Source organism: Lynx canadensis, chromosome F1 (assembly GCF_007474595.2).
Source record: "Lynx canadensis isolate LIC74 chromosome F1, mLynCan4.pri.v2, whole genome shotgun sequence".
NCBI lineage: Eukaryota > Metazoa > Chordata > Mammalia > Carnivora > Felidae > Lynx > Lynx canadensis.
This window is the reverse complement of record NC_044319.2, coordinates 22,281,913-22,307,903: the sequence shown is the minus strand read 5'-3', so window position 1 is coordinate 22,307,903 and position 25,991 is coordinate 22,281,913. Positions and strand designations below refer to the sequence as shown.

The 25,991-nt window shown below is 36.2% G+C and overlaps 1 protein-coding gene across 1 annotated transcript in view; it reads left to right on the top strand.

Moving 5' to 3' along the window:
* Positions 1–25,991, top strand: part of HMCN1 (hemicentin 1) — a 463,190-nt gene that overhangs the window by 251,384 nt on the left and 185,815 nt on the right. Inside the window, exons 26-35 of the mRNA XM_030302673.1 lie at positions 2,096–2,290; positions 3,550–3,680; positions 3,846–3,993; positions 6,477–6,603; positions 10,118–10,272; positions 17,673–17,951; positions 18,460–18,741; positions 19,461–19,569; positions 20,560–20,729; positions 22,002–22,156. Of these exons, the coding sequence (XP_030158533.1) occupies positions 2,096–2,290; positions 3,550–3,680; positions 3,846–3,993; positions 6,477–6,603; positions 10,118–10,272; positions 17,673–17,951; positions 18,460–18,741; positions 19,461–19,569; positions 20,560–20,729; positions 22,002–22,156 (1,751 nt within the window). The remainder of the gene's footprint in view (positions 1–2,095; positions 2,291–3,549; positions 3,681–3,845; positions 3,994–6,476; positions 6,604–10,117; positions 10,273–17,672; positions 17,952–18,459; positions 18,742–19,460; positions 19,570–20,559; positions 20,730–22,001; positions 22,157–25,991) is intronic.

Genomic DNA, 25,991 nt, shown 5'->3' with positions numbered 1-25,991 from the left:
CAATTAATCCCTCTTTTGTTTTATTTTTTTAATATCTCTTTTAAATAACAGCTCATTGAATAGGTATTTTTCCCCAACACATACTTTATTTGCTTCAGTGGAAAGACCTGTTATTCCAAACTTGTCTTATCTAGTATCTTTCCCATTTAGTTCATGCTACTTCCTGTTACTTCTGACAGGATTTGTCTTTAAAATGTGGGAGCCAGAGGAGTGTCTTGGTGGCTCAGTTGGTTAAGTGTCCAACTTTGGCTCAGGTCATGATCTCATGGTTCATGGGTTCAAGCCCCACATTGGACTCTGTGCTGACAGCTCAGAGCCTGAAGCCTGTTTTGGATTCTGTGTCTCACTCTCTCTCTGCCCCTCCCTTGCTTGCACTCTGTCTCTCTCTCTTTCAAAAATAAAAATAAACATTAAAAATTTTTAAAAATAATAAACTAGCTAGATACCGTATCATCTTTTACAACAAATTTCATCTTGACCATGATTGTTCTACCACTTACCATTTAGAAGTTAAAGATAATACTTCTTTTGCTTGTTCATTTAGTTTTTCATTTATTAGCTTCACAAATATCCACTAAGTCTGAAACCCATAAAGGAATGAGCGGGATGTAAAGAAATGAGGAAATGATTATACACCTTTTTTCTTTGGCAACATAGACAACTGCAGACCATCAGTTCACCTTCTCTTTCTCATCAGTCAGCCTTTTACTATCAGCACAACAAAATAGGCCAATCTTTTTGTTTTATTTTTTCTCATAAATATAACTTTCACAGTTACTTTTATAAGTCCTTTAGCATTAATGGCACATTTTATAGATTCTGCCATTCTTTTGTTCTTGTCTTGGATTATATGCCATTATTTTAATATTTTTATTACCCATTAATGTAAGATTATTAATAATGTGTAATCATATTAATTTAATGTTCTTTTTTATATTTTTATAGATATTAAGTAAATTTTAAAAGTACTTAGAATAGTACCTGATACCTTGTTTGTTAAATAAATATATTCTTAATACAGAATTAATGTTTGTCTATTACCAATATGTGCTTTGGGCTCAATTATGTACTTCAGAATGGTTTTGTCAGTTTTACTCATGAGCACATCACTTCCATTTACCCTTTTGTCATTGATAAATCTGGGAAATCAGTCCTCTCTGCTTTCCCAACTTTCTTTTCAATATAAGAAGTCAAGAATTGTTCTACTGTCCTATGTTTAGCAGCATGAGATCATCAGATATGTGTAGATAGTAGATTGCTCATCTCTACTATGTCAGGCCTATTTAAAATGTGAATTATAGGGGCGCCTGGGTGGCTCAGTTGGTTAAGCATGCGACTTCAGTTCAGGTCATGAACTCATGTTTCATGAGTTTGAGCCCCATGTTGGGCTCTGTGCTGACAGCTTGGAGCCTGGAGCCTGTTTTGGATTCTGTGCCTCCCTCTTTCTCTGTTCCCCCTCCACTTGAGCTCGCTCGCACTCTCTCTCTCTCTCTCTTTCTCTCTCTCTCTCTTTCTAAAAAATAAAGATCAAAAAAAAATTTTAGGGGTGCCTGGGTGGCTCAGTTGGTTAAGCGTCCGACTTCAGCTCAGGTCATGATCTCATGGTTCGTGGGTTAAATTTTTTTAAATGTGAAATTATAAAGTATCGCTTCTGCATATCATGTATGCATTCTATTTGGTTGGGCAATTTTTATGTTGTATTCCTGTGATAGTCTCTTGCTTTCTGTCCTTCATTTGTTTTCATCCCTGAACTCTCCCATTTGATTAATATAGTTTTTTTCCCCCTAATGATCATGAACTTACTCAAGAATGTGTTTTGGTTTGCTTACTGTCTTCTGAATATCTTGATATAAACAACTTGCTCAAACTCTACACTAGAGACCATAGGTCTCTTAAGACTGATCAGGAATTAGAGGCCTTAAATACCAATCTCTTTGCTATTTCATGCCAGGAGAAATATCTTGAAAGTAGCATAGTGCCTTAGTGTACAAATTATAGTCATAACAAAATTTTTATTTCTCCTAAATATATTTGATATGTTGTAATGATTCCTAATTTTATTTAAAATGTCACAAAGCTTTGCTTTCTTATTTAGGTACCCCCAAACCAACCATCAAATGGATATGGAATGGTAGAGAGCTAACAGGCAGAGAGCCTGGGATTTCTATCTTGGAAGATGGTGCATTGTTGGTCATTGCTTCTGTTACACCCTTTGACAGTGGGGAGTACATCTGTGTGGCAGTCAATGAAGCTGGAACCACAGAAAAAAAATATAACCTCAAAGTCCATGGTAAACATAGAAAAATCATACAATTGAATATGTGACATTTTCAAATTCTTATATATGTTATCCTCTTAATGTATTATTATTTAATATTAATGTGAATAGAATGTTATCAAACAGAAAACTGAAAATCTGATTGCACTGATTGATTGATGGATTGATTTAAAATTTCGTGAAATTTTTTTATTGTGACTTTATTCAAAATTCAAATGGTAGAATAGTCAGAAGCCTCATGGCCTAAGCTAAGCTATCTACTTATCCTCCCTAGGGGCAAAGAAATTTATTAGCTTTGTATGCATGTATGTGTGTTTGTGTGTGTGTGTGTATTTTCCCAGAGATATTTTATGCATAACAAGAAAATATGAATATATATTTTATTCTGGTTTTTTTGTATAAAAAGGTAAACATATAGGAGAATACTGTATACATGGCTCTACACTTGTCTATTTTACTAACATATCTATCTTGGGGATTATTCAATATTCCGAACCCTTATTTATATCTACATAGCATCCCACCGTATGACTGTGCCATGATTTCCTTAACCTTCATCTATTAATGATGAACATATAGGTGCAACCAATTGTTTAGTTAATATAAGTAGCACTTCACTGAAATACTTGTACATTTGTCATTTTGCAGCAGTCACAAGTTATGTTCATTTTAAAATTTCATTGACGCATCTGAGTGGCTCAGTCAGTTGAGTGTCTAACTCTTGATTTCAACTCTGATCATGATACCAGGGTCATGGGATCAAGCCTTGCATTAGGCTCCACATGGAAACTGCTTGAGATTCATTCTCTCTCTCTCTCTCTCTCTCTCTCTCTCTCCCCCTTGGCCTCTCTCCCCTGCTCACACACTGTCTCTAGAATACATACATACGTAGCAATTTCATGGATATTGGCTTTCATAGACACGGGGCAGTATACACTTCCATCAGCGAAGTAGTGAGTCCCACATGACTTCATTAAGACCCTAGCAGTTTGCATTTTCAGTGGTATGTGGACTAACTAGGTTTTCCTTAAATGTATCCTAAGTTTTATCTTCACTATAAAACTCTGAACTGACAGAGTAAAAATTTAATAAGGGTTACTATATATTGGTTGAGATATTTCACTTTATGTTAAGGCATGTGCTTAAATTATGACCAGCCTTTCTTAGCTATCACGTATCTCAGAATTTGCTTTCTAAAGGCCTGTGTAAAGAGACTTCATAAATAATATTTGTTATAAAATTGTCTAGCCATGACTTCTCTCTTTTTGCAGTTCCTCCAGTAATTAAAGATAAAGAACAAGTAACAAACGTATCTGTGTTGGTCAATCACCTGGCCAATCTCTTTTGTGAAGTTGAAGGTACTCCTTCTCCTGTCATTATGTGGTACAAAGATGACGTCCAGGTAAATGAAGACATCAAAATATGCATAACTCATTGCATCCGTCTCTGAAATAAACCATTCAGATGTGACTTTCTCATTAATAGTGATATAAAACTTTTACATCAATTCTTAATTATGCATTTGTATTAGGATTGGAAATAACACTGACCATTTTGGCCTTTGAAGGTGACTGAAAGCAGCAGTATTCAGATCACGAACAATGGAAAGATATTAAAGCTCTTTAGAGCCACTCCAGAGGATGCAGGAAGATATTCCTGCAAAGCAGTTAATATTGCAGGCACTTCTCAGAAGTATTTTAACATCGATGTGCTAGGTAAGGGAAATGGTCTTTTAAAAAAACTACAGTTTTCAGGGACACCTGGGTGGCTCAGTGGGTTAAGAGTCTGACTCTTGCTTTTGGCTCAGGTCATGATCTCACGGTTCATGAGTTCAAGTTGCGCACTGGGCTCTGCGCTGATAGTGCCAAGCCAGCTTAAGATTCTCTCTTTCCTTCTCTCTCTGGCCCTCCCCCGCTTGTGCTCGCTGTCTCTTGCTCAAAATAAATAAATAAACTTAAAAAAAATACTACAGTTTTCAGATGCATTTCTTATAATTGGATGGAGCTGACAGTGTGAAAGAGCAAAGAGATTAGAAAGAAATTGATAAGAGAAATGTAATTTGTTTTGGTCTGCCATTATTTTGTCTTTGATTTGGTTAACCAGAGTCATATGCTATAGAATGTTTTAAGCTATTGATTATTTATCATACAGAGATGTCTGTGGATGTTTGGTACTGTATTACACATAAAATAGTAAATTACTGCTCTTGTCAATTTCTCCTGCTAGGCAGGCAGGAAATTCTCTGGGAAATAACTATACATGACGATGCAGAGTAAAACTCATTAATGTTGTTGACATCCGAAGCTGCTAGGTTGTAACTGGAACTGGAGGAGATAGCAAATGCTCCTTTCCCTGCATTCTAATTAACTCATAACTAAATCACCTCTGCCCTGATTCTAATTGAGAGGGGAAAATTCTGAGTGCGGGTAGAAGAATTGGGATATAAATTGGGTTATGAGGCATTTATAAAATTTTAATGGTAATCATAAATTTAAAGTTTTGTCATTTTAGCTTGTGAAATTGTATTTTCCAATTAAAGTTTACTTTGTGATAAAATGAATTCCTCCCTTTTCAGTGTTTTGTTCACCAAAATGGGCATATGTTTGTCAGTCTGGGGTGGACAAACCAGACTGGGAATGATGCTGCATTCAAATTGCCATTTTTAAACTGCTTTAGCATGAAAATAATCCCTCTCATTAGTCTTCTCAGAGCCTGAAGTACTTTGCATTTCCTCTACCAAATTTATCCTTATATGTAAGCACAGACTATAACAAACACACTAAGTAATCTTTCCTATCATTAGTCTCATTGCTATTATTTCTCTCAGCACTCATTTACTTTAAATTCTATGTGCTGATGACTCCCCAAATTTTTATTTCCAACTCAGACTCTCTGGATCTTAGAATATATATCTTGTCTTCTCCACAGTGTCTTGACTTGAATGTCTCAGTGGCATATCAAACAGAAAGGTCAATGAGTATCTGTTCTGCTCATCTTCAGCGATGCCCATCACAGCACCCCCATCCACCAGCCTGCCTCTGCTAGAACCTGGCACTCATCCTTTCTACCTCCTCCTCCCCAACTTAATAAATCTACCTACATCCTGTTAAATCTACTTCCTAATCCAATGTTAAACTATCTACTTCCTTTCATTTTTAACTGTGAAAGTATCATCATTTATAAGCCGAATTAAAGTAGCCTCTGAACTGCTCCCCTTCCTCCACTCTTTGCCGCTGAAATCCAGTCTTCATTCCCTAGCCAATGTGATCTCCGAACACAAATCTGATCACACCCCTTCTCTATCGACAGAGCTACTTTGGTGGCTAGTCATTGCTCTGAAGATGAAGACCAAACATCTTAACATGATATGAAGGGAGAGGATTTCAAAGTCCAGGAAGTGTACAGCAATTCTTCAATATTTTGATAATTCTGAGAATAAAAACTAGCATAGTCTTTTTCATAGTATGTCCCCTATCCAGGCGTAGCCTAGGGGCCCTTTAAAAGAAACAAGGGTAGGGGCGCCTGGGTGGCGCAGTCGGTTAAGCGTCCGACTTCAGCCAGGTCACGATCTCGCGGTCCGTGAGTTCGAGCCCCGCGTCAGGCTCTGGGCTGATGGCTCGGAGCCTGGAGCCTGTTTCCGATTCTGTGTCTCCCTCTCTCTCTGCCCCTCCCCCGTTCATGCTCTGTCTCTCTCTGTCCCAAAAATAAATAAACGTTGAAAAAAAAAAATTTAAAAAAAAAAAAAAAAAAAAAAAAGAAACAAGGGTAATATACATTAAATAGCACTATGTTGTAATATGTCAGTTTTGAACCTTATAAGATTAATATTCATTATGTCATTCATTTTCTAAAATGTACAGCAGTAGTAAATTGCATTTTATGAGCTTCACGGCTCACTCATATTCCAAACTCTTTTTGCATATGGGTTTACTTCTCCTCAAAATGAATTAGTTCTGATCAACCATAATTCTTGCAGGTAATTGTCCTGCTAGCAAATTTTTTATGAATGTGTTCCAATATTTAAATTTAACATTTGGCTGGGTCTACAGATGCAATATGAAGGTATTTTATGTGATATTTTATTTGTAATATTAAAATCTTACTGAAATACTATAGAAATCATTAATAATCTGCTCTCCCTCCCCCCATTCGTTTTTGCTAAATCATAGATTTTCATGATAAAATGTCTTTGTTCAAGTTCCTCCCACCATAATAGGTGCCAGCTCCCCAAATGAAGTCTCTGTTGTCCTCAACCATGACACCACTCTCGAATGCCAAGTCAAAGGCACTCCCTTCCCCGTTATTCACTGGTTCAAAGATGGCAAGTGAGTACCATGTCTCTATTTGTTGCAAGGGTCCAGTTGATAGAAAATAGATGTGGAAATCCATGTGGATTTTCTCCCTTTTAATTATTTTAACCACATAAATATTACTAAATGAAAATGAAGGAAAACAATATTGTTGAACGATGTTCTCAGAGTCTTGTAATACCTTTCATTCTTGTGATTTATAAGACTATAAATGCTGGGAATTTATTTTAGAAACATAGAGGAACTCAAGTTTATTGGACACTAAATATTCTGCCCATAGGCTCAGAATAAAAAATGAAAAATGCAAGATCCAAATGCAGAGAAAAGTTTGCTTTTACATGGGATTGTTTGAATTATGAGAAAAGAAAATTTATGACAATAAGATGAATACTCAAGCTAGCTCTATAAATGGACAAAAGGAAACAATCACAAAAGAGCAATTAGATATTTCCCAGACTTCAAGTTCAAGGGCTACTGAGGTTTGCTTACACTGATATGGCTGTATTGATTCATATTGTTCGTGAGAGCTTATTTCTCACAGCCTAGTCTCAATTTGAGTATCATTATAGTTTCTGAGAGCAGGTGTCTAAGGCTTAAGTAGCAAAGAGTAAAGATTTGCATTGAATAAAATAAAAGGTTGTATGCAAACTTTTAATAAATCAGTAAAGTTGACAACATAGAAAAATGTATGGAGGATATAACCCGGCAATTTAAAAATATTCAGTTAAGCAATAGCTGTATTAAACGATACTCTAGAGAGTATGCTGAATGAAATAAGTCACGGAAAGACTATACCTATGATTTCATGCATATGTGGAACTTAAACAAAACAAATGAGGGGCGCTTGGGTGGCTCAGGCCATTAAATGTCCGACTTCAGCTCAGGTCATGATCTCATAGCTCGTGAGTTTGAGCCCTGCGTTGGGCTCTATGCTGACAGCTCAGAGTCAGGAGCCTGCTTTGGATTTTGTGTCTTCCTCTCTCTTTGCCCCTCCCCCACTCACAGTCTGTCTCTCTCTCAAAAATTAATAAACATTAAAAAAAAAGAAAACAGGTGAGCATAGGGAAGAAAAAGAGAGGCAAACCATAAGGCAGACTCTTTAACAATAGAGAACATGGGGCGCCTGGGTGGCGCAGTCGGTTAAGCGTCCAACTTCAGCCAGGTCACGATCTCGCGGTCCGTGAGTTCGAGCCCCGTGTCGGGCTCTGGGCTGATGGCTCAGAGCCTGGAACCTGTTTCCGATTCTGTGTCTCCCTCTCTCTCTGCCCCTCCCCCGTTCATGCTCTGTCTCTCTCTGTCCCAAAAATAAATAAACGTTGGGAAAAAAATTAAAAAAAAAAAAAACAATAGAGAACAAACTGAAGGTTGCTGGAGGGGAGATGGGCAGGAGGATGGGTTAAATGGTGATGGGTATGGAGGAGGGCACTTTTGATGAGCACTGGGTGTTGTATGTAAGTGCTGAATCCATAAATCCTACACATGAAACAAATATTACACTGTATATTAACTAACTGGAGTTTAAATTAAAACTTGGAAGAAAAAAAGATGCTCACTGTCAATAATTTGGAGAATGTAAACAAGAAAACATGAATTTTGCTTTTCACAAGTCAGATTGGCAAAACAAATAAATAAAGGTTCAAACAATGCCAAATGTTGGCGAGAGTGTGGTAAATAGATTAGTACTCTGAAAGGCAATTTGTTGATATCTATTCAAATTTGAAGGCCCATATGCTGTAATGTAGCAAATACACTTTCAGGTTCTAGGAGAGGGAAACGTTCATGCACATCCACATGAGAGCAGGTACGACAATAGGTAATATTCCCTGCAACACTGTCGTGGCAGAAAAGTGGAAACTGCTTAATATTTAATATTAGGAGATGAGTAGATAACTTACGGCATAGTCATATTTTGAAACGTGCAGCAATTAAAAAGAGTAAGATCAAGCTATAGATATCAAAAATATCTCTACAGCTATTGTCAGGTAAAAAGAGAAAGTAGAAAGAACAAAGCAATACCATTTACATGTAACAACTAGATTCTTTTGGGAAGACATTTAAGCGTGAAAATGTTTAGAAAAAAAAAACTTGTGAAAAAATGCAAACCAAACTTACAAAGGTGAGATATCTAGAGAGAAGACTCACATTAGGGGTAATAAATCAAGCAGACCTTTTCTTATTATAATACTTCCTTTTTTGTTTATTTAAATTTTCATATTCCTTGCATAATTAATGATCAATAAAAGTTTTAAAGTTACTTAAATTTGAGTAACATTATCAAGTATTCACTTTTTAAAAACAGTTAAAATGCATTAAACTAAGGTACTTTATTCTCTCAGCTTTTGAGAGCTTCCTACAAAGTGACATGCCAAGAAATCGTAAAGGATGCTACCACAGAACATTAAATGTGTTTCCATTTAATTCTGTAGTCTGATGAGGCTTCTAATCCAGCAGTGCATCTAGTTATTTATCATGGGCTAAGTCACTGCAGATTTTTAAAAAACTAGCTATGGGTCTTCCTGAAAGAAGATCAGTGGATTTTAAAGGTATGAATTTTAGGGGGTGCCTGGGTGGCTCAGTTGTTTAAGCATCCGACTTTGACTCAGGTCATGATCTCCTGGTTTGTGGGTTCAAACCCCGCATTGGGCTCTGTTCTGACAGCTCAGAGCCTGGAGCCTGCTTCAGATTCTGTCTCTACCTGTCTCTCTGCCCCTCCCCCACACACACTCACTCTCTCTCTCTCTCTCTCTCTCTCTCTCTCTCAAAAATAAATATACATTAAAAAAGGTATGAATCTTAGGATATTATAGACTTTACGATATGTTTCAATTATTACATAAAGCTGCTGCCAGTTATGTAAAGTGAGCATTGTATAGTATTCAATAAATGACTGTATAGTAGGAAAAGACTTCCTTAACAACCATATATGAGTTGCTTTTGACATAAGTATATTTAAGTACTTGTGATTATAAAAACATTTATATTTACTACAGTATCTACTTTTTAGAAAAGCTGGCAGGATCATTGTCTTTAATAAGTAATAACCATTCTATTGTGAATACTTTTCCAGGTATTATAATGATATTGGTTTAAAACTAATATTCCTTGGCCTCAAGCTCCTATACTCTTAGTTTACTTTACTAAATGATGATAGAAATTTTGGCTATGAAAACAAATAAAAAAGATGAAGAAGAAAAAAGAGGAGAAGGAGGGGGAGGAATGGAAGAAACAATGAAACACTACCAGGTTTCTATTAATACTTAACAAATAAGTTTGAAATGAGGGAACTTTTCATCTCAAAGTAATCATTATCTAACTTTCATTAATGAAAATAATGAATAATAATGCTTTAATAATTCCATTTTTCTGAATAAGGGTACTAATATTGTTTATTTTTTTTAGATTCATAGAGAAAAAAACTTTGTTTCATATTTTTAATTTCCTAGGACTTAATGATTTTTGTTGTTATTAATAAGAGAGGAAACATAGGAAAATAAAAATGGACCCATGGAATGAAATTTATTTTTTCTAGGCCTTTATTTTTGGGAGATCCTAATATTGAACTTCTAGACAGAGGACAAGTTTTACATTTAAAGAATGCACGAAGAAGTGACAAGGGTCGCTACCAGTGTGCTGTATCTAATGCAGCTGGCAAACAAGCCAAGGACATAAAACTCACGGTCTATAGTAAGTGTGATTTTCGTATGCTTGTTTTGTTATTATCAATTCCCACTATTATTGAAAATCAAGGTTTAATGTTAACTGTTCTTTTATTCAATGCTGAATAATTTGGACTGCAATTTACATTAGAGGAAAGATCCTAGTTTCTGTGTTCTAGACTAGAACATTGCATCTAATTTTAATGTATTTTGTCATTACATCTGGATTTCTTTGAGAGGTCTAGTGATTTTCCAATGATGTCACTCAAGACGTCTGGCGTTTCCTGACTGATTAATACATAATAAGTCAAATGTCTAAATCCTTAAAAGACTTTAAAAAGAAAACCCAGAAACCTCTAAAAAGAACTGAGATACATGAATTGAATGAAGCCAATGGTATGCAAACCATTCAGTTGTTCTGTTTTCAAACCATCTTGGTCTTTATTCTGACCACAGGGTGATATTTTAAATGCCTTATGTTTGTGCCACCATTTTCTTCCAGCTAAGTCCCTACCAGAGGATTCAGCCCTCATTTCACTAAAAATCTCAATATTCCCTGAGGCAAGTGAATTCCAAGGTCATTTAATATTTTTTACACACATAAACATTAGGTTTGCAGGCACAGCAAATTACCCAGTAATTCAATAGGCCAGTCATGCTTATTACTGTACTGATTTCTGTCTCTCCACAGTGTATGACACTCAAAAGTGTAGATACTTCAGGAATATCACCTCTTTGCAGGATCTTCCCAAGCCAGTCAGTCATGCAGTCACTATTATATTGTCCAAGTTTATTTTCTTCATAATACATACCACTGTCTGATAGGTTATTGCTTAATTATGGATTTATTTACCTATCTGCTACACTTCGTAAGAGGAAAGCTACACTTGGTAAGAGCAGGGCCTAGTTTTGCATGTTCCCTATTTTAATGTCTGATACGTGGTAGCTCTCAAGAAATGTTTGCTAATAAATGAATGAATGGTCTAGTGATATACTGTCCAATATGGTAACCATTAGCCACATGAAGCTGTTGAGCACTGGAAATGTGGCTAGTTCAAAATGAGACAAGCTGTTAAGTATAAAATATAGGTCAGATAGCAAAGACTTAATTTGAAAATATAATGTAAGATATCTAATTGATAATTTTACATTGATTATATCTAAAATGATTATATATATAATATATTATATGTAATATTAAGTATATTATATATAAATAGCTAAATTATATATTATATATAATATATTTAATATATATAAATATATATAAATATTTATAATATTTTAATATATTATTTGTATATATTTTAATATATAAATATAAATATTTTATAATATTAAAATATATACAAATAATATATTTATAAAATATAAAATATATTTATATTATTTAATATATATAAATAATATAAATATTAATATATTATATATAATAGTTTAATATATTATTAAAACTAATTTCCTCTGTTTTTAATTCTTTTGGTGTGGCTACTAGAAAAATTTTTATTATGTTGATGGTTAGCATTATATTTCTATTGGACAGCACTGATCTAATCATTGCTAAGAACTTGGGCTTCTGGGACAGGTGGACTTGGGTTGAGATCCAATTTCCGTCACTCACTAGCTTTATGACTTTGGACAAATTGCCTAACCTCTGATCTTCAGTTTCCTCATCTGTAAAATGGGGATAATAATAGCACCTATTTAATAGTGTTATTGTGAGGATCAAAAGCTAGATACCTTACTGGGTCACCTGGCTTATACTGAGAGTTTAATAATGTTACTCATTTTTCATTATTTACTTAGTGATTGTATTGGCTTACTAGCTTGACTTCTATATAACTTCACTGAATTGCAAATTTCCCTGTTTCAATGTTAGTGTCTTTATATAAAGTTTGAGTAGCTCTCTTGAATCAAAGAGATTTTATTTAATGCATGCTTTTAAATCATTTCTACCTATAAATAGAAGCCTTGGAAGAATCTAATCATGAAAAGACATGTCCTCCAAAAAAAAAAAAAGAGTAACATTACTGAAAGATTGGCGGTCATGAATCCAAGTTAAACATAAGTATTATTGCCACCATTGGCCTCTTACCAGAACCAGACATTCAAATAATAGGTGCATAATTTCCCCTAAGCTTGTGAGTGGTCTTCTCTACATTGTTGTATCATTGCCAGTGTCTATGATGCATACATTTTGGTGATTCTGTAAGACACCTATTTCCCAAGGACTTGGGTTCTTTTATTTCAGATCGTCTTGTGCAGCCTATATAATGCCTTCAGGCACCCAGAAGAGAGGGATCTATAATGATTAAAATTTCTAGGATTGTCTGAGATGAAAGGTATTATGACATTGTGAAGTTTTGATTATTATAACTCAGGAAATAATGCATCTCCTTTCTAGTATGCTTGGCTGCACCTCCAAGTGGGTAACCTTAAGCTTATTTTATTTCACTTATGAAAATGCTTTTTATTCCTAAGAATGAGTGAAACAGATGCCATAGTTGGGCTGTCAGGAAAATTTATGTAGATTTCAGATTGAGAATGTGTTTTGTATGACATTTGATTCATTTGTTTTCCTTATTTACATACCAACATGAGGACAAAACAGCTGATGCACTTGAAAGGCAGAAATGCACATTGTGCCCAAATAAGGAAAGAAATAGAGGCAGAATAAGAGTGAAAAATAAAAGATGGAGCGGGGGGGGGGGGGGGGGGGGTGGAGAGGGAAGGGAAAGATGTGAAAAAAGGAAGGAAATAAAAGAGCTTTTAATGTCCCAGGGGGAGATTGTGTAAATTCATAGCTATTAATTCTGAGGCAAAGATTTTTAACTTGAGGTCCGTGTTTGAGTTTAAGAAGTCTAAGTGCTTCCACAAAGTGTGTGTAAGTCTTTGAATGTGTATGTGCAGTGCATTTTAATGTGCAGTGTGTTTATTACCTTTATCTGTAACAACCTTCGTCAAACAGAAATAAGGTCCCAGAAAAGTATATATGAATTAAATTGAAATAGGAAGTGACGTTTATTTGGCAAATTTAAGCAGTAGATGGTGTGTTGTTCTGACGTCAATTAGAAATGTTCTTTGAGTAATTTTTCTCAACTTCAAAAATGCAGATATTTTCCAGTACAAATGATATTCCTTTGTAAAACATTCATGGTGGGTAGGGATTTATTTGAGCATATGTTCTTGCTTTCATCAATGTGTCATCCAACTAATTAGGCTAGCCAGCTGATTTAGGCACTTTGAACCAAAAGCTTGATATATGTTTACAGATTAACATATGACATAAGTAGTCTCAAAGCAAAATTAAAATTTTAAATCTGAATAAAATGCTCTTCCTTAAGGTTTCAAAATGGTGGCTTGAATTTGTATTCATTAATTATCTATAGCAAGACTTGGCAAACCTTTTTTATAAAGGGCAAGATAGTAAATATTTTAGGTTTTGCAGACCATGAGACAAAGTCAAAGATACTATGTAGGTATTTATATATCAAGATAGAAATAAATTTCTACTAATTATCTATTGATAAAATTCTTTTTTTGAATAATTTTTAAATTTATAAAATTTTTTGTCATACAAGTCTACAGATTGGATTAATGGAATTCTTTGGAGGGAAGGGGTAATATTTTAAGTGGAGGTCAAAATTAGTGATCCCTCTCACTAAAATTGATTGCAAATGTTCATGTTAATGTCAATGTTGTTCTATAATGAGATTTTATGTATTTCCTCTTGGAAAATGTTTTTTCATGTAGACAGATACTGTCAAATAGTGACATCAGTTCACAAACATATTATTTTAAATGACCATACTCATTGTTTGGAAAGCATTTATAGAATTCTCTTATATTCTTTTGATAATTGACTTCTAGCATGCCGTATCGCAGACTGAATAATTAAAGGTTCATTCTCAGAGATAAATGAACTTTGAACATGGAAATTTCCTTTGTATTTTTATCAATGTCTAAGAGACATTGCTGAAACTGAAATTTGAGCTCAGAAAATATATCCAGGGCAAATCTGTAGGGCAATGGAGATCTCAGTTTTGTTTGACAGCATGGGAAATGTATAAATGTCGCTTGACATAATTGTGATTCAGACAGAATGACTACCATAGTATAAGTTTTGCACTTAAGTGCTGTTTTGATCTGGTAATTTTAGGTTGAATTCATTAAGAAACATTAGCAAATTTGTAGCAAAAACCAATTTCCAAAATCATTCAACAGTATTCAGTAATAGTGTTCGAGGACAGTTCTTTTCATTCAGAAAAAGTAGTCTCAGCACTGAGCTCAAAAAATTAAAATAGAAGTTTAGCACCATTAAGGCGCTGAACTGCTCAATGGTAGACAAGTCTTTATATTCAGCTTCTACTTATAACAAAAAATTCATGGAACTGATGATGTTTAAGTCCATAAGAGCAAATAAAAAATACCATTGACACTTCTGGTTCCAGAACATATGAGTATTTTACACAGAGTGCTTGCTGGTAAGTAACAGAAGGAATATAGACTTTTAAAACCTTATATTTTAATAAGCTTTATAAATTTGTCTAAGCCTTTTCCTGCTACCATCAGTTGTACCATATCTTAGCAGATTCCACTTCAGGTTGTAACGAGTTAGTGTTGGGTTTTTTTTTGTTTTTTTTTTTTAAGATTTCTTTGAAAATATTTTTTGTCTGTAGTTGTTCCATGCAGACTATTCTTAGAGACTAATTCTTTAGTTTCTTCAGACTTGGCATTGACTCCTCAAACCAAAAGCAGTATCAGTAACATCTGTTAGTTTGCCAAGAGCCAAGAATACTATTCAGAAAAGTTGCCTTTAAAAAAGAATTAACTATCAACATTGCTCCCAGTGGTCTCATGTCTTCCAGCAATTATTGTCATGCAAAGGCTAATAATCTCAAACAAAGATTTAAGATTTCTGTGGACACATTTCTGTGACTACTGACTGTGATCATCCCTGATTTTAATTAAATCACTGTTGGTAAATGGCTTTTCTTGCTTGGCTAACATATGAACCACTCAGAAACTTTTTTTTTTTTTTTGGTTGTAGCCTCATTTTGACTTTTTATTTTTGAGAAGAAATTCTGTTATTATGAGTCAGTCCATTTTACATTTTATGATTTATCCAACTGTTGTTTTCCTTTGAATTGGATATAACATGATGAGTCTAGTGTGTTGGTGTGTATTGTAATCTTTCAAAACAGCAATAGTATTATTACAAAATAAATGATGCTTTGCCATTCATTTATAACAAAATAATCCTCACTGTGTTGTGCTTTAAAAAGGTGTTTTAAAATCTACTTTTCTCTTTCTTGTTTTGACATGAGAAGTATGCACTGAGAATAAGAATAAAATAAAATATCATGCCATGGTGATATGCATGGCAATTTGAAATGCTGTTGAGTTATAACTGTGTCACTTAAATTGATGGTAAGCTCAGCAGGAGTGAGAAACAATGAGAACACCATATTTGCTATTTTTTTGCAACTACCTGACTCAGTTATTAGAGGGAGAAAGTAACCATAGACAATATGTAAACAAATCAGTGGGACTATATACCAATAAAACTTTATTTACGGACACTGAAGTTTGAATTTCATATAATTTTTACATGTCACAAAGTAATATTAGTATTATTTTGATTTTTTTCCCAACCATTTAAAAATGTAAAAATGTATTCTTAGCTTAGCATCTCCATGCCTCACCTATGAACCATAGTTGGCTTCCTTGAGCTGTATATTAAACTACCTTATAGGAAAATTATCCTACCACCAGGTTTACTTCACACTGTAGTAGATATTTCCTTAAATTATGTGTGACAAAAAAGAAATGTGTATATGAATATTTGTCACTGTGAGCTAGTTCTGAGAACGGTTATCAGAAAATATTATGGTACTCTATTCACATCCAGCTCTTGTTTTCTAATATCTTTTTCCACTTAAAGGAACCAAGGCTTCTCAGAAAAATGGTTAATTCTAGGGCTGGGGCAGGGAATATACAAGATGAGCCTACAGCATGTAGTAGAGCCAGAAGGTAAAAAAGTACTAAAATAGTAGCATGGCGTGAATATGCCAAAGGAACATAGGAGCCTAATGAAACGGTTCCCAGTGGTCAAAACTGGATTGATCTGAACAACAAATTAAACCATGTAGTATTTAGATCATAACCCAAGGTATAAAATAAGTTTCCATGAATTCATGTTGATATAAATAAATTGTTGAATAAGTGAATAAATTGGGGACGAGAAACAAAATTATATAGGATAACTCCAAAAAAATTAGGTAGGTGTTCTCCTCTCAAGAAAATAGAACCTAACTCCCCACCCCGTATGTATGGGCTGAAAAGAGTGATCCCTTTCCCCAAAAAGGGGGAAAGGAGAGTAACTTTATAAAGGAGAAACCTAGCAAAAGCTACCACAACCAGATTGTTAAGGTTAACATCATCAGTGATAAGTCATGCTGATGATTTGTGCCTTTGATATGATCTGATGAGGAGGGTGTTTTACCTCCATGATCTTCCTCCTGAAACCTATAACCTTAGTCCAACTGTAAGAAAAGCATTCTAGAATATACCCTATTCTAAAATAAAAGTTTCATAAAATAATATTAAGGTACTCCCAGTTCAGGCACATGCCATTTGATTTCTTTTAACTTGTTGCAGTTTGTAGCACAAGCCTGGAATGACATGGGTCAAAAGATGTAGCAGGATTGAGCCACTTGAGTCGTTTTTCCAACTCACACAGAGTTCTCATGTGGTGTGAGGCCAGGAATGTGGTTGCTAAATTACGGAAGATGTACATGTAGCTGGTTAGATGAGTATAGTTGAGTGAATGAACTCTTGGCAGCTAAAAAAAAAAAAAAAAAAAAAAAAAAAAAAGGCAACAACAATGAAACAAAAACCTGTAAGAAGCAAAAGTTGGAAGATTCCGCAGCTCTTCCCAGTAACTGGTTCTGAAGGCACTTAGGCCTTTAGTATTTTGCGGGGAGAAGGCATGCAGTTGTACAGGATGTGACATTTCCTGGTCCCTTGGCCTCATTTCAAATGTATCATATCCACTTTAAGTGGGGTTTTATTTTGTTTCCCTTTGTTTGTTCAACATAACTTCTTTAGTTATGTAACGAAGGAGACAGACATGTATATCATTTCTATGGTCAAACTAGTTATGTAACGATCTATTGGACTTAAATGAACCCCTGAAATGAACCCTGTGACTTTCTGCTCTTACTGAAATCAAAACCCAAGAGGAAGGTGATAAAGATTGAGAAGACAGGCAGTTGACTATCAGTAGATAAATCATTGAGTTCCTAATTGTCTTTAATTCACATCTACTTTAAATGCATTCTTTAAACACCTACAGCATTTAAGAGTCTGGTACAGATGCTAAAGCTAAAGCTAAAAGACTTGTTTCTTTTCTGCAATCCTTTGTAGTACCACCTAGTATTAAAGGAGGGAATGTCACCACAGAAATATCAGCACTGATCAACAGCATAATTAAACTGGAATGTGAAACTCGGGGACTTCCAATGCCCGCTATTACTTGGTATAAGGACGGCCAGCCAGTCATATCCAGCTCACAAGCCCTTTATATTGATAAAGGACGATTTCTTCATATCCCTCGAGCACAGGTTTCTGATTCAGCAACATACACATGTCATGTCACCAATGTTGCTGGAACTGCTGAAAAATCATTCCATGTGGATGTCTATGGTAAGGAAAAAATACGTGCTGTAATCATATGCCTTTCTGTCTATGCTTTCAAATATACCAACATCGAATTCATTCACTAATAAAGTCCTGGTGGGTTTGGTCATTTTCAATATGCATGGATAGAAATGGGAAGAATTTGTCCCATGACTTGGAAAAAATATTTTAAAAAGATACAGTTAACAAGAGGCGGTCCATTCATTTGCCCAACCATTTGTCCATGGCATATGGAGCATCTAGACCATTTGGTTTTTATGGACGAGGTAAAGTTGTTTTCAGGACTAAGAACATTCTCTGCTGCTATCTACCCTTTGTAAGCGAGACGTAGCACAGAGTATCCCACAATATTGACAGTAGTTGCAGATCAGCTAACCCAAGAAATTCTTTCCTTAACAGCTTAGAAGGAGACAGACATGTATATCGTTTCTGTGGTCAAACTACACGAAAACAAAATCTCCTGTATTCAACTGGGATTTCGAAGATGCCTGAAATGTTACTTTTTTCTACCTAGTTCCTCCCATGATTGAAGGTGACTTGGCTGTGCCTCTGAGTAAGCAAGTGATTATTGCTCATTCACTGACACTAGAGTGTAAAGCTACTGGCAACCCTCCTCCAGTTCTCACCTGGTTAAAAGATGGCGTACCTGTGAAAACCAGTGACAACATCCGTACAGAAGCTGGTGGGAAGAAACTAGAAATCTTGAGTACCCTAGAAGCCGACCGGGGACAGTATGTATGTGTGGCTACCAGTGTGGCAGGAGAAAAGGAAATCAAATACGAAGTTGATGTCTTAGGTAAATAAGGATGCCACAATCTGGATTCCAGATTCATAGCAAAACCTGACCATGTTATTAAATGTTTTTTGGTCATGGAATCATAAAATGATGTTACAGAAGGTTCAGTTGTCTGTTCAACTCTGGACCTGCACATTACTGAGTGGTGGATTTATCACCAGACCCAAGATCTAAGAACCCACGTAAATCTTCCACTGATTTTGACAGGCACACTTTGTATTTGTAAGTGCATTGATGCATTTTACATCTATGACAATATCTGATTGCAGTGAGTGATAACGTGGTCCCCTGTCATGAGCGCTATGCTAGACAACAGGAAACTTTGTCTCTGGGCTTTGGGAAGTCATATTGCAACCTTTTTAGTCTCTGTTTTTTTATAAATTAAAGACTTTTGAACAGAGGCCCAATTTTTGAGGTTCATTTCTCTTATTATTATGAAAATAAGCAAACTAAACCATGAACTAGCTTTATATTCAGATGGCATCAGCAGCACCTACATGGTAGATTAATTGAGAAAAATCCACAGTATGTCAAAAATACATTCCCCGATCCTAGCAAGTATGTATGGTAAAGTTTATATTTCAAATCCCCTTGGTGTATCAAATCCCTATGATACTTGTAAACCTTCTAAACTGCAACTTAGTACTGCTTACTTAAAAGGATAGTATATTTTTTCTTGTGTACATTTCTTTGTATGCTACATCTCTGTTGTTTTCTAGTGCCACCAGCTATAGACGGAGGAGATGAGACATCTTACTTCATTGTGATGGTTAATAACTTACTGGAGCTAGATTGTCAAGTGACAGGCTCTCCCACACCAACTATCATGTAAGGGTTTTGGTATGTCTTCTAAATACCTCCCACTTCTTTATTTGCGTGTTTTAGAGCTATCTTGAAAGAAGTCCTGTGTCATTAAAAGGCGGCCATATAAAATTATATTCCTTATGCTCCTCTTTTAAAAGACATACTCTGTATACAAAGGCGGCTTTTGCTTTATAATAACAGGGCCCCTAAATCTGCTCAATTAGACGAATTCCATTTATGCTCTGAGAAATTACATTTTCAGTTTATAGAGAGACTAGTAAACAGTATCTGTCAGATCTTCCTGAGGAACTGAAATGTTTAATGAATGATTAAATAAAAAGTAATGTACTGGACATATTAGGGAAATAGAGGAAGTTACCATACATATGTGTTTACCAATTTCTTTTCTTATTTCTTCATTCACAAAGCATTTGTGAATACCTAACCTTTCGTTTCCAAGGTGCAGGATATGCAAAGGAGCAGTTAGTCAACTAAGAGAATAATATATGTTCACATATGATTATAAAGTAAAATGGAAAGTGATAACTCATAAGAAATGAAAAAATACATAATGCTATGTGGTTTCAGTCTTTTATTTTACAGATGCTTTAGGAATGTATTCACTTTGCTGGTTAATATTGTTTAAACATCTGAAGTGAATAATATTTAGGGGCATTTGCCTCTTTCTGTTCCTTAACATTAATAGAAGAATAAAGAAAACACATAGCTACTGGGGCTCCAACAATATGCCAACTTCTGTGTTAGGCCAGCTTTACTTTTTTCTTTTCCCCATTATAGTTCACTTTATAGAATGGGCAAATAGAGAATTTGGCAAATACAGTTGAGAATTTATATATCTATGTATGTACAGAGACATTTTAATATATAAATGGTTCTAGTTCCTCCGAGATACACACACACACACACACACACACACACACACACACACACACACCTCTAGGAACTTAGTTTTTAAAATATATCTCCAGACTTCTTTTTGCCTTGTTTCTATAGGTGGCTAAAGGATGGCCAGCTAATTGATGAAAGGGATGGATTCAGGATTTTGCTAAATGGACGCAAATTGGTTATTGCCCAGGCCCAGGTGTCAGATACGGGCCTTTATCGCTGCGTGGCAACAAACATTGCTGGCGACCACAAGAAGGAATTTGAAGTTACTGTTCATGGTATGCTGAAGAAGAGACCAGAGCATTACATTTAAAATTAGCTTATGCACTGGGTCATTATTTAATTCAGATGGTAGCTCAGTAATCTGGATAAATCTTGAGTTGTGGAAAGTAATATGAAGTATGTGAATTTGAGTTAAGTTGTATGGCAGATTGGAAGGCACTTTACGAACACAGACACTTAACCAAGAGACCTGTGTAAATGAATATACAGAATTCAAATGTTAGTGTGATTCTGCATAGAATGCCAGCGTCTGAGGAATGAGGCCAAATAAGATAGAATAGGCAGGCAGCAAGTTCTAAGTAAAGGGATTGTGTCCGCTCTCCAGAGTTTAGTCAAAACAGGAGGGAGTGTGAATAAAGTCATTTCCAAAATAGAAGGTAAGGATCCTGTTCTGCAGGATCCAGGGTATGTAAGAATATTCACAGAAGTAGCACAGAAGGATCAGAACCATTAGTGTAATGACGAGGCAACCCTCTGCCAGGGTATTATATGTCTCACTTGTCTGCAGACGTTGGGAAAGGAGAGACTGCAATGGGAGACTGGAGAGCCATTTGGAACCCTCAGTAGAGGTTTCTATGAACATCAACATTTTTCCCTCTGTCCATGCAGACTTTTTTACTGCCTTTCCAATCCTGGGATGAAATATAGCTAACTCTGTTTCTCAGTCTCAATTCCAATTCTGGCAGCTTAAATCAAGTTACCATTCTGTATTCAATAGTCTTACTGGGGTCAGAGTCTTGCGGTAATAAATACAGGTACAGGAAACCCACCCTGATTTAATGAGGTAGTTCTAGAGAAAGGGAGGATCATAATAGATTGGGAAAACACACCAAAAGGTGTAAGCCAAACATACATGCTGATTACAGTTGCTATAAATATATTTTACTTATTCTTTGAAGAATAGAAATCCACAGTTAAGAAATAGGTCATCTAAAATTGCTGAAGACTAAATTAAATGCATGAGATAAAATTATTTCATTGTTTGTTAAAATAGGAATTTCCCCTTTTCTAAATTTTAAAGTTTCAGGTTCTTACATCTGGATTTTTAAGTATTTGACTTCACTGATTATGGTTTTTGTTCCCTCCCTCCCTCCCGCTGTCCTTCCTTCCATCCATCCTTCCCTCCCTCACTTCCTCCCTTCCCCTGTTCTTTCTTTCCTTTCCTTCCCTTCCCTTCCCTTTCCTTTCCTTTCCTTTCCTTTCCTTTCCTTTCCTTTCCTTTCCTTTCCTTTCCTTTCCTTTCCTTTCCTTTCCTTCCTTGAATCTAGTACCTCCAACAATCAAATCCCCAGATCTTTCTGAGAGAGCTATAGTGAAATACAAGCCTATCACTTTGCAGTGCATTGCCAATGGCATTCCAAATCCATCTATTACGTGGTTAAAAGATGGCCAACCTGTGAACACTGCCCAGGGAAATCTCAAAGTAAGTATCAATATTGCTTAGCCCAAAATGTGAAACCTACCTAGATCTTCTCAGAGCTATCACATTCTTCTTTCCTAATTGTAGATTTTCCTGTTGGACAGACTATAGAAAATTTACTAAAACAGTATGTGTTTTCCTTATAGTTTTTAGAATTTAACTTAATATTTTGATTTGAAGAATGAAATTAATTGAAGACTAATAATCCTAATGATACTGATTTTAACTTACTGGTTGGTATTTTTATTGTTTTGATGCATGCCTCTTTTAAGTATTGAAAAAATGATGTTTCATGGATGAATGAACAGTGTTCATCCATATTGACTCAGAGTATCCCCAATGTGTTTATCATATACTAAGATTGAGGTAAAATCATATTTACATAAACCTAAGTGAAATAAGTCTTGAAAAAAAATACTTTAGTTTATAAGCTTCCAGAGGACAGAGACGCTGTCTGAATAAATTCATTTCTGTATCCTTCACTCTGAGTATAATCTCTGGCATAAAACTTTACTTCATTACATATTTTTAAATAAATAAATATATTTCAAACTTAGATAATCTAAACAGTGAATTTAAAAATCTGAATTAATAGGTTTTGCTCCTAGGACCAAGTTAATTGACTAAGGTGGGCTTGAACTTTGCTTGTAGTGAGTTTGCAGTAATGAGCGATGTGCTGAGTTCTCTTCCGAATAAGAAGTGATGGGTATCTGCTCACCTATTATTCCTATTCCAAGTCCTATGGAATTAATTGTATACATTTGTGCTAGTGAGAGATTCATTATGAAGCCTTAAAGCATACTGCTAGTAAGCAACTGTTTCTCTGGGAGATAGGTGTTTATAATTAAAGTTATATATATATATAACTTTAATTAGAAACTATAAAGAGTAATTTTAAGAGAAAATATGGAGAAGTATGAGAACTGATATTGTGGAAAGGCTTTAGACATGAGGGTAATTCATAGAGAAAGTCTTCGAGCAGAGATCTGAAGAATACATAGGAACTGAATGGGTGACTTAATGGAAGAGAACTGAGTAGGGTGTTTCAGAGAAGATGTGTATGGGCAAGCAACTTAAAATAAAGGAGAGCATGACACCCCCTGAGGACCTGACAGCAAGCCAGGGGACTGAAGAGAGCAAGATGAGGTGGTATGAGAGGAGACCAAAGAGTGGGTAGAAGGCATTTAAGTAATGTTAATGGTTTTATTTGTACTTAAATACATGAGAGATCTTTGAAGAGTTTTAAGAGAGGAGTGACATAATCAAATCTTCACTTTAAATAGTTACCAGACCCCTATAAGATAATGAGTTGAAGGAGTTAAAAGTAGATATGTGGGCAAGGGTGGTCTAAGACAGCAGTACAGGAAGATCCTGAACTCACCTCTTCCTACAGACACCAAATCTACTGCTACGTATGGAACACTTGCTCTGAAAAAGATCTGAAAACTAGTTGAACAGCTCTTCTATGACAAAGGGTAAAAGGGCAACATCAAGATGGGCAGGAGAGGCAGAAGTGCAGTCTTGCCAAAAACCACACCCCTGGCATGGTGACCCTCAACAGGGAGGGATCTCACAAGTCTGGAGCTTCTCCCTGAGGAGATGGGGCTCCTGCCCTATGTCAGGCATTTAAGCCCTTAGGACCTGTACTGGAGAGATGAGCCATAAAACATCTGGCTTTGAAAACCATTGGACCTTACATCCGAGAGACCCCAAGGACTGTAGGGATCTGAGATACCTCATGACTCAAATGCACACTTACCTGCCCTGGGACCTAGTGTAAAAGTTTAAAAAGTACCTAGACTCTATGTGAAGGATAATCATTTGCTAATTTATTTTTAAACGTTTATTTTATTTTGAGGCAAGGGGAGGGGCAGATAGAGAGATAGAGACAGAGAATCTCAAGCAGGCTCCACGCTGTCAGAGCAGAGCCTGATGCAGGGCTCTGTCTCGTGAACCATGGGATCATGACCTGAGTGGAAATGAAGAGTCAAATGCTTAACCCACTAAGCCCCCCAGGCGCCCCTTTATTTGCTAATTTTAAAGCATCTGCCAGAGGAACAGGGACCAGTAGGGACTTTCTCCAGGGACAGAGGTCCTGGGAGGAACCAGTTTTGCATTCTTCCTCTACCTTGCTAGCAAAAGCAGATGTGCACAGACACAGCAATCTCCCACTGCCTTGCTGCAGTGGAGCGTGTGCTCTGCCCCCAGCACTCTTTCCATGCCTTGCTAAAGCTGCAGGCATGCCCCACCTTAAGTTCTCTCTCACTGCCTCACTAAAGTTGACAGGCAAGCACAGTCCACACAGGAGATACCCCTTGAATGCTTGGACCTAGTAGCCAGAGGAGCTTGTGTGCCAGGGCCTATGAGACTGTAACAATAACCAGAAAAACAGTTCTTGGCAGGCTACCCCACCCAAGGCATTGCACAGACAGTAAACTGGAATATACTCCTATATTCCAGGTGAAAAAGGCCCACCACTGGTCCTCAAGCTTCAACCTGAGGGATGGGCTTCAGGTTTGCCATCCATGTAGAGACTCTGAAGGCATTCCCAGGGAACATAGGCAGGGAGACACCACCTATGTGTCTTCCCTTGGCCTTGCTATATATAGCTCACTCCCAGAAAGAAGCATATACTCACATCTGAAGCCCCAAATTTTGCAATTTGTCACCCGGGGACACCTCCAGATCCCCTGGTCTTAAGGCCAGCAGGGATTACAATTGCAGTGCCATTTGTATACTTTAAAAGCTGCTGTCTGAGGATCTGGCTTCCAGTCAGCCTGAAGCCAGGTACTGACTAAGATCTCTCTCTCTCTCTCTCTCTCTCTCTCTCTCTGGAGCACTGACAGGTCTTGAAACACTCTTAACAACTGAGACCTATCAGGAGTAAATCAGGCTACTTAGTCACAAAGTGTGAGAGACAACCAAGAGCTAAGGCAAGGTTGAATGATGAGGTTAATCTAGACAAGGCCACTCTTTTAACAGTGGGAAGATAGCTGTTTTGCCTAATACCTAGATATTAACACAGAGACTCAAGCAAAATGAGGAAATGGAAGAGTATGTCTCAAAAGGAAGAACAAAACAAAACCTCAGGAAAAAAAAAAAGATCTTAATGAAATGGAGGTATGTAATCTACCTGATAAAGAGTTCAAAGTAATGGTCACAAAGATGCTTACTGAACTCAGGAGAAGAATGGATGAACACAGTGAGACTTCAACAAAACATAGGAAATATAAGAAAGTACCAAATAGAAGTCACGGAGCTGAAAAATAATAATTGAACTGAAAAATACACTAGGGGGGGTTCAACAGCTGCTTAGATGAAGCAGAGGGACAAATCAGTGAGCTGGAAGACAGGGCAGTGGGATTCACCCAAACAGAAAAGCAAAAAGAAAAAAGAATTTCTAAGAAATGAAGATAGCTAAAGGGACTATGGGGCAACATCGAATGGAATAGCATTCACATTACATGGGCTTCAGAAGGGGAAAAGAGAGAGAAAGGGGGCACATTTCAAGAAGTAATGGATAAAAACCTCTCTAAGCTGGGGAAGAAAACAGACATCCAGGTCCAGGAAGCACAGAGAGTTCTAAATAAGATGAATTGAAAGAGATTCACATGAAGAGACATTATAATTAAAATGTAAAATGTTAAAGATAAAAAGAAAACCTTAAAAATAGCAAGAAAAAAGCAATTTGTTAGGTACAATGGACCTGCCCCACCTGCCCCTCCCCCTTCCCCTATAAGACTATGATTTTTCAGCAGAAACCTTGCAGGCTAGAAGGGAGTGGTGTGATATATTCAGTGCTGAAAGGAAAAAAACTTGCCCTCAAGAATACACTACC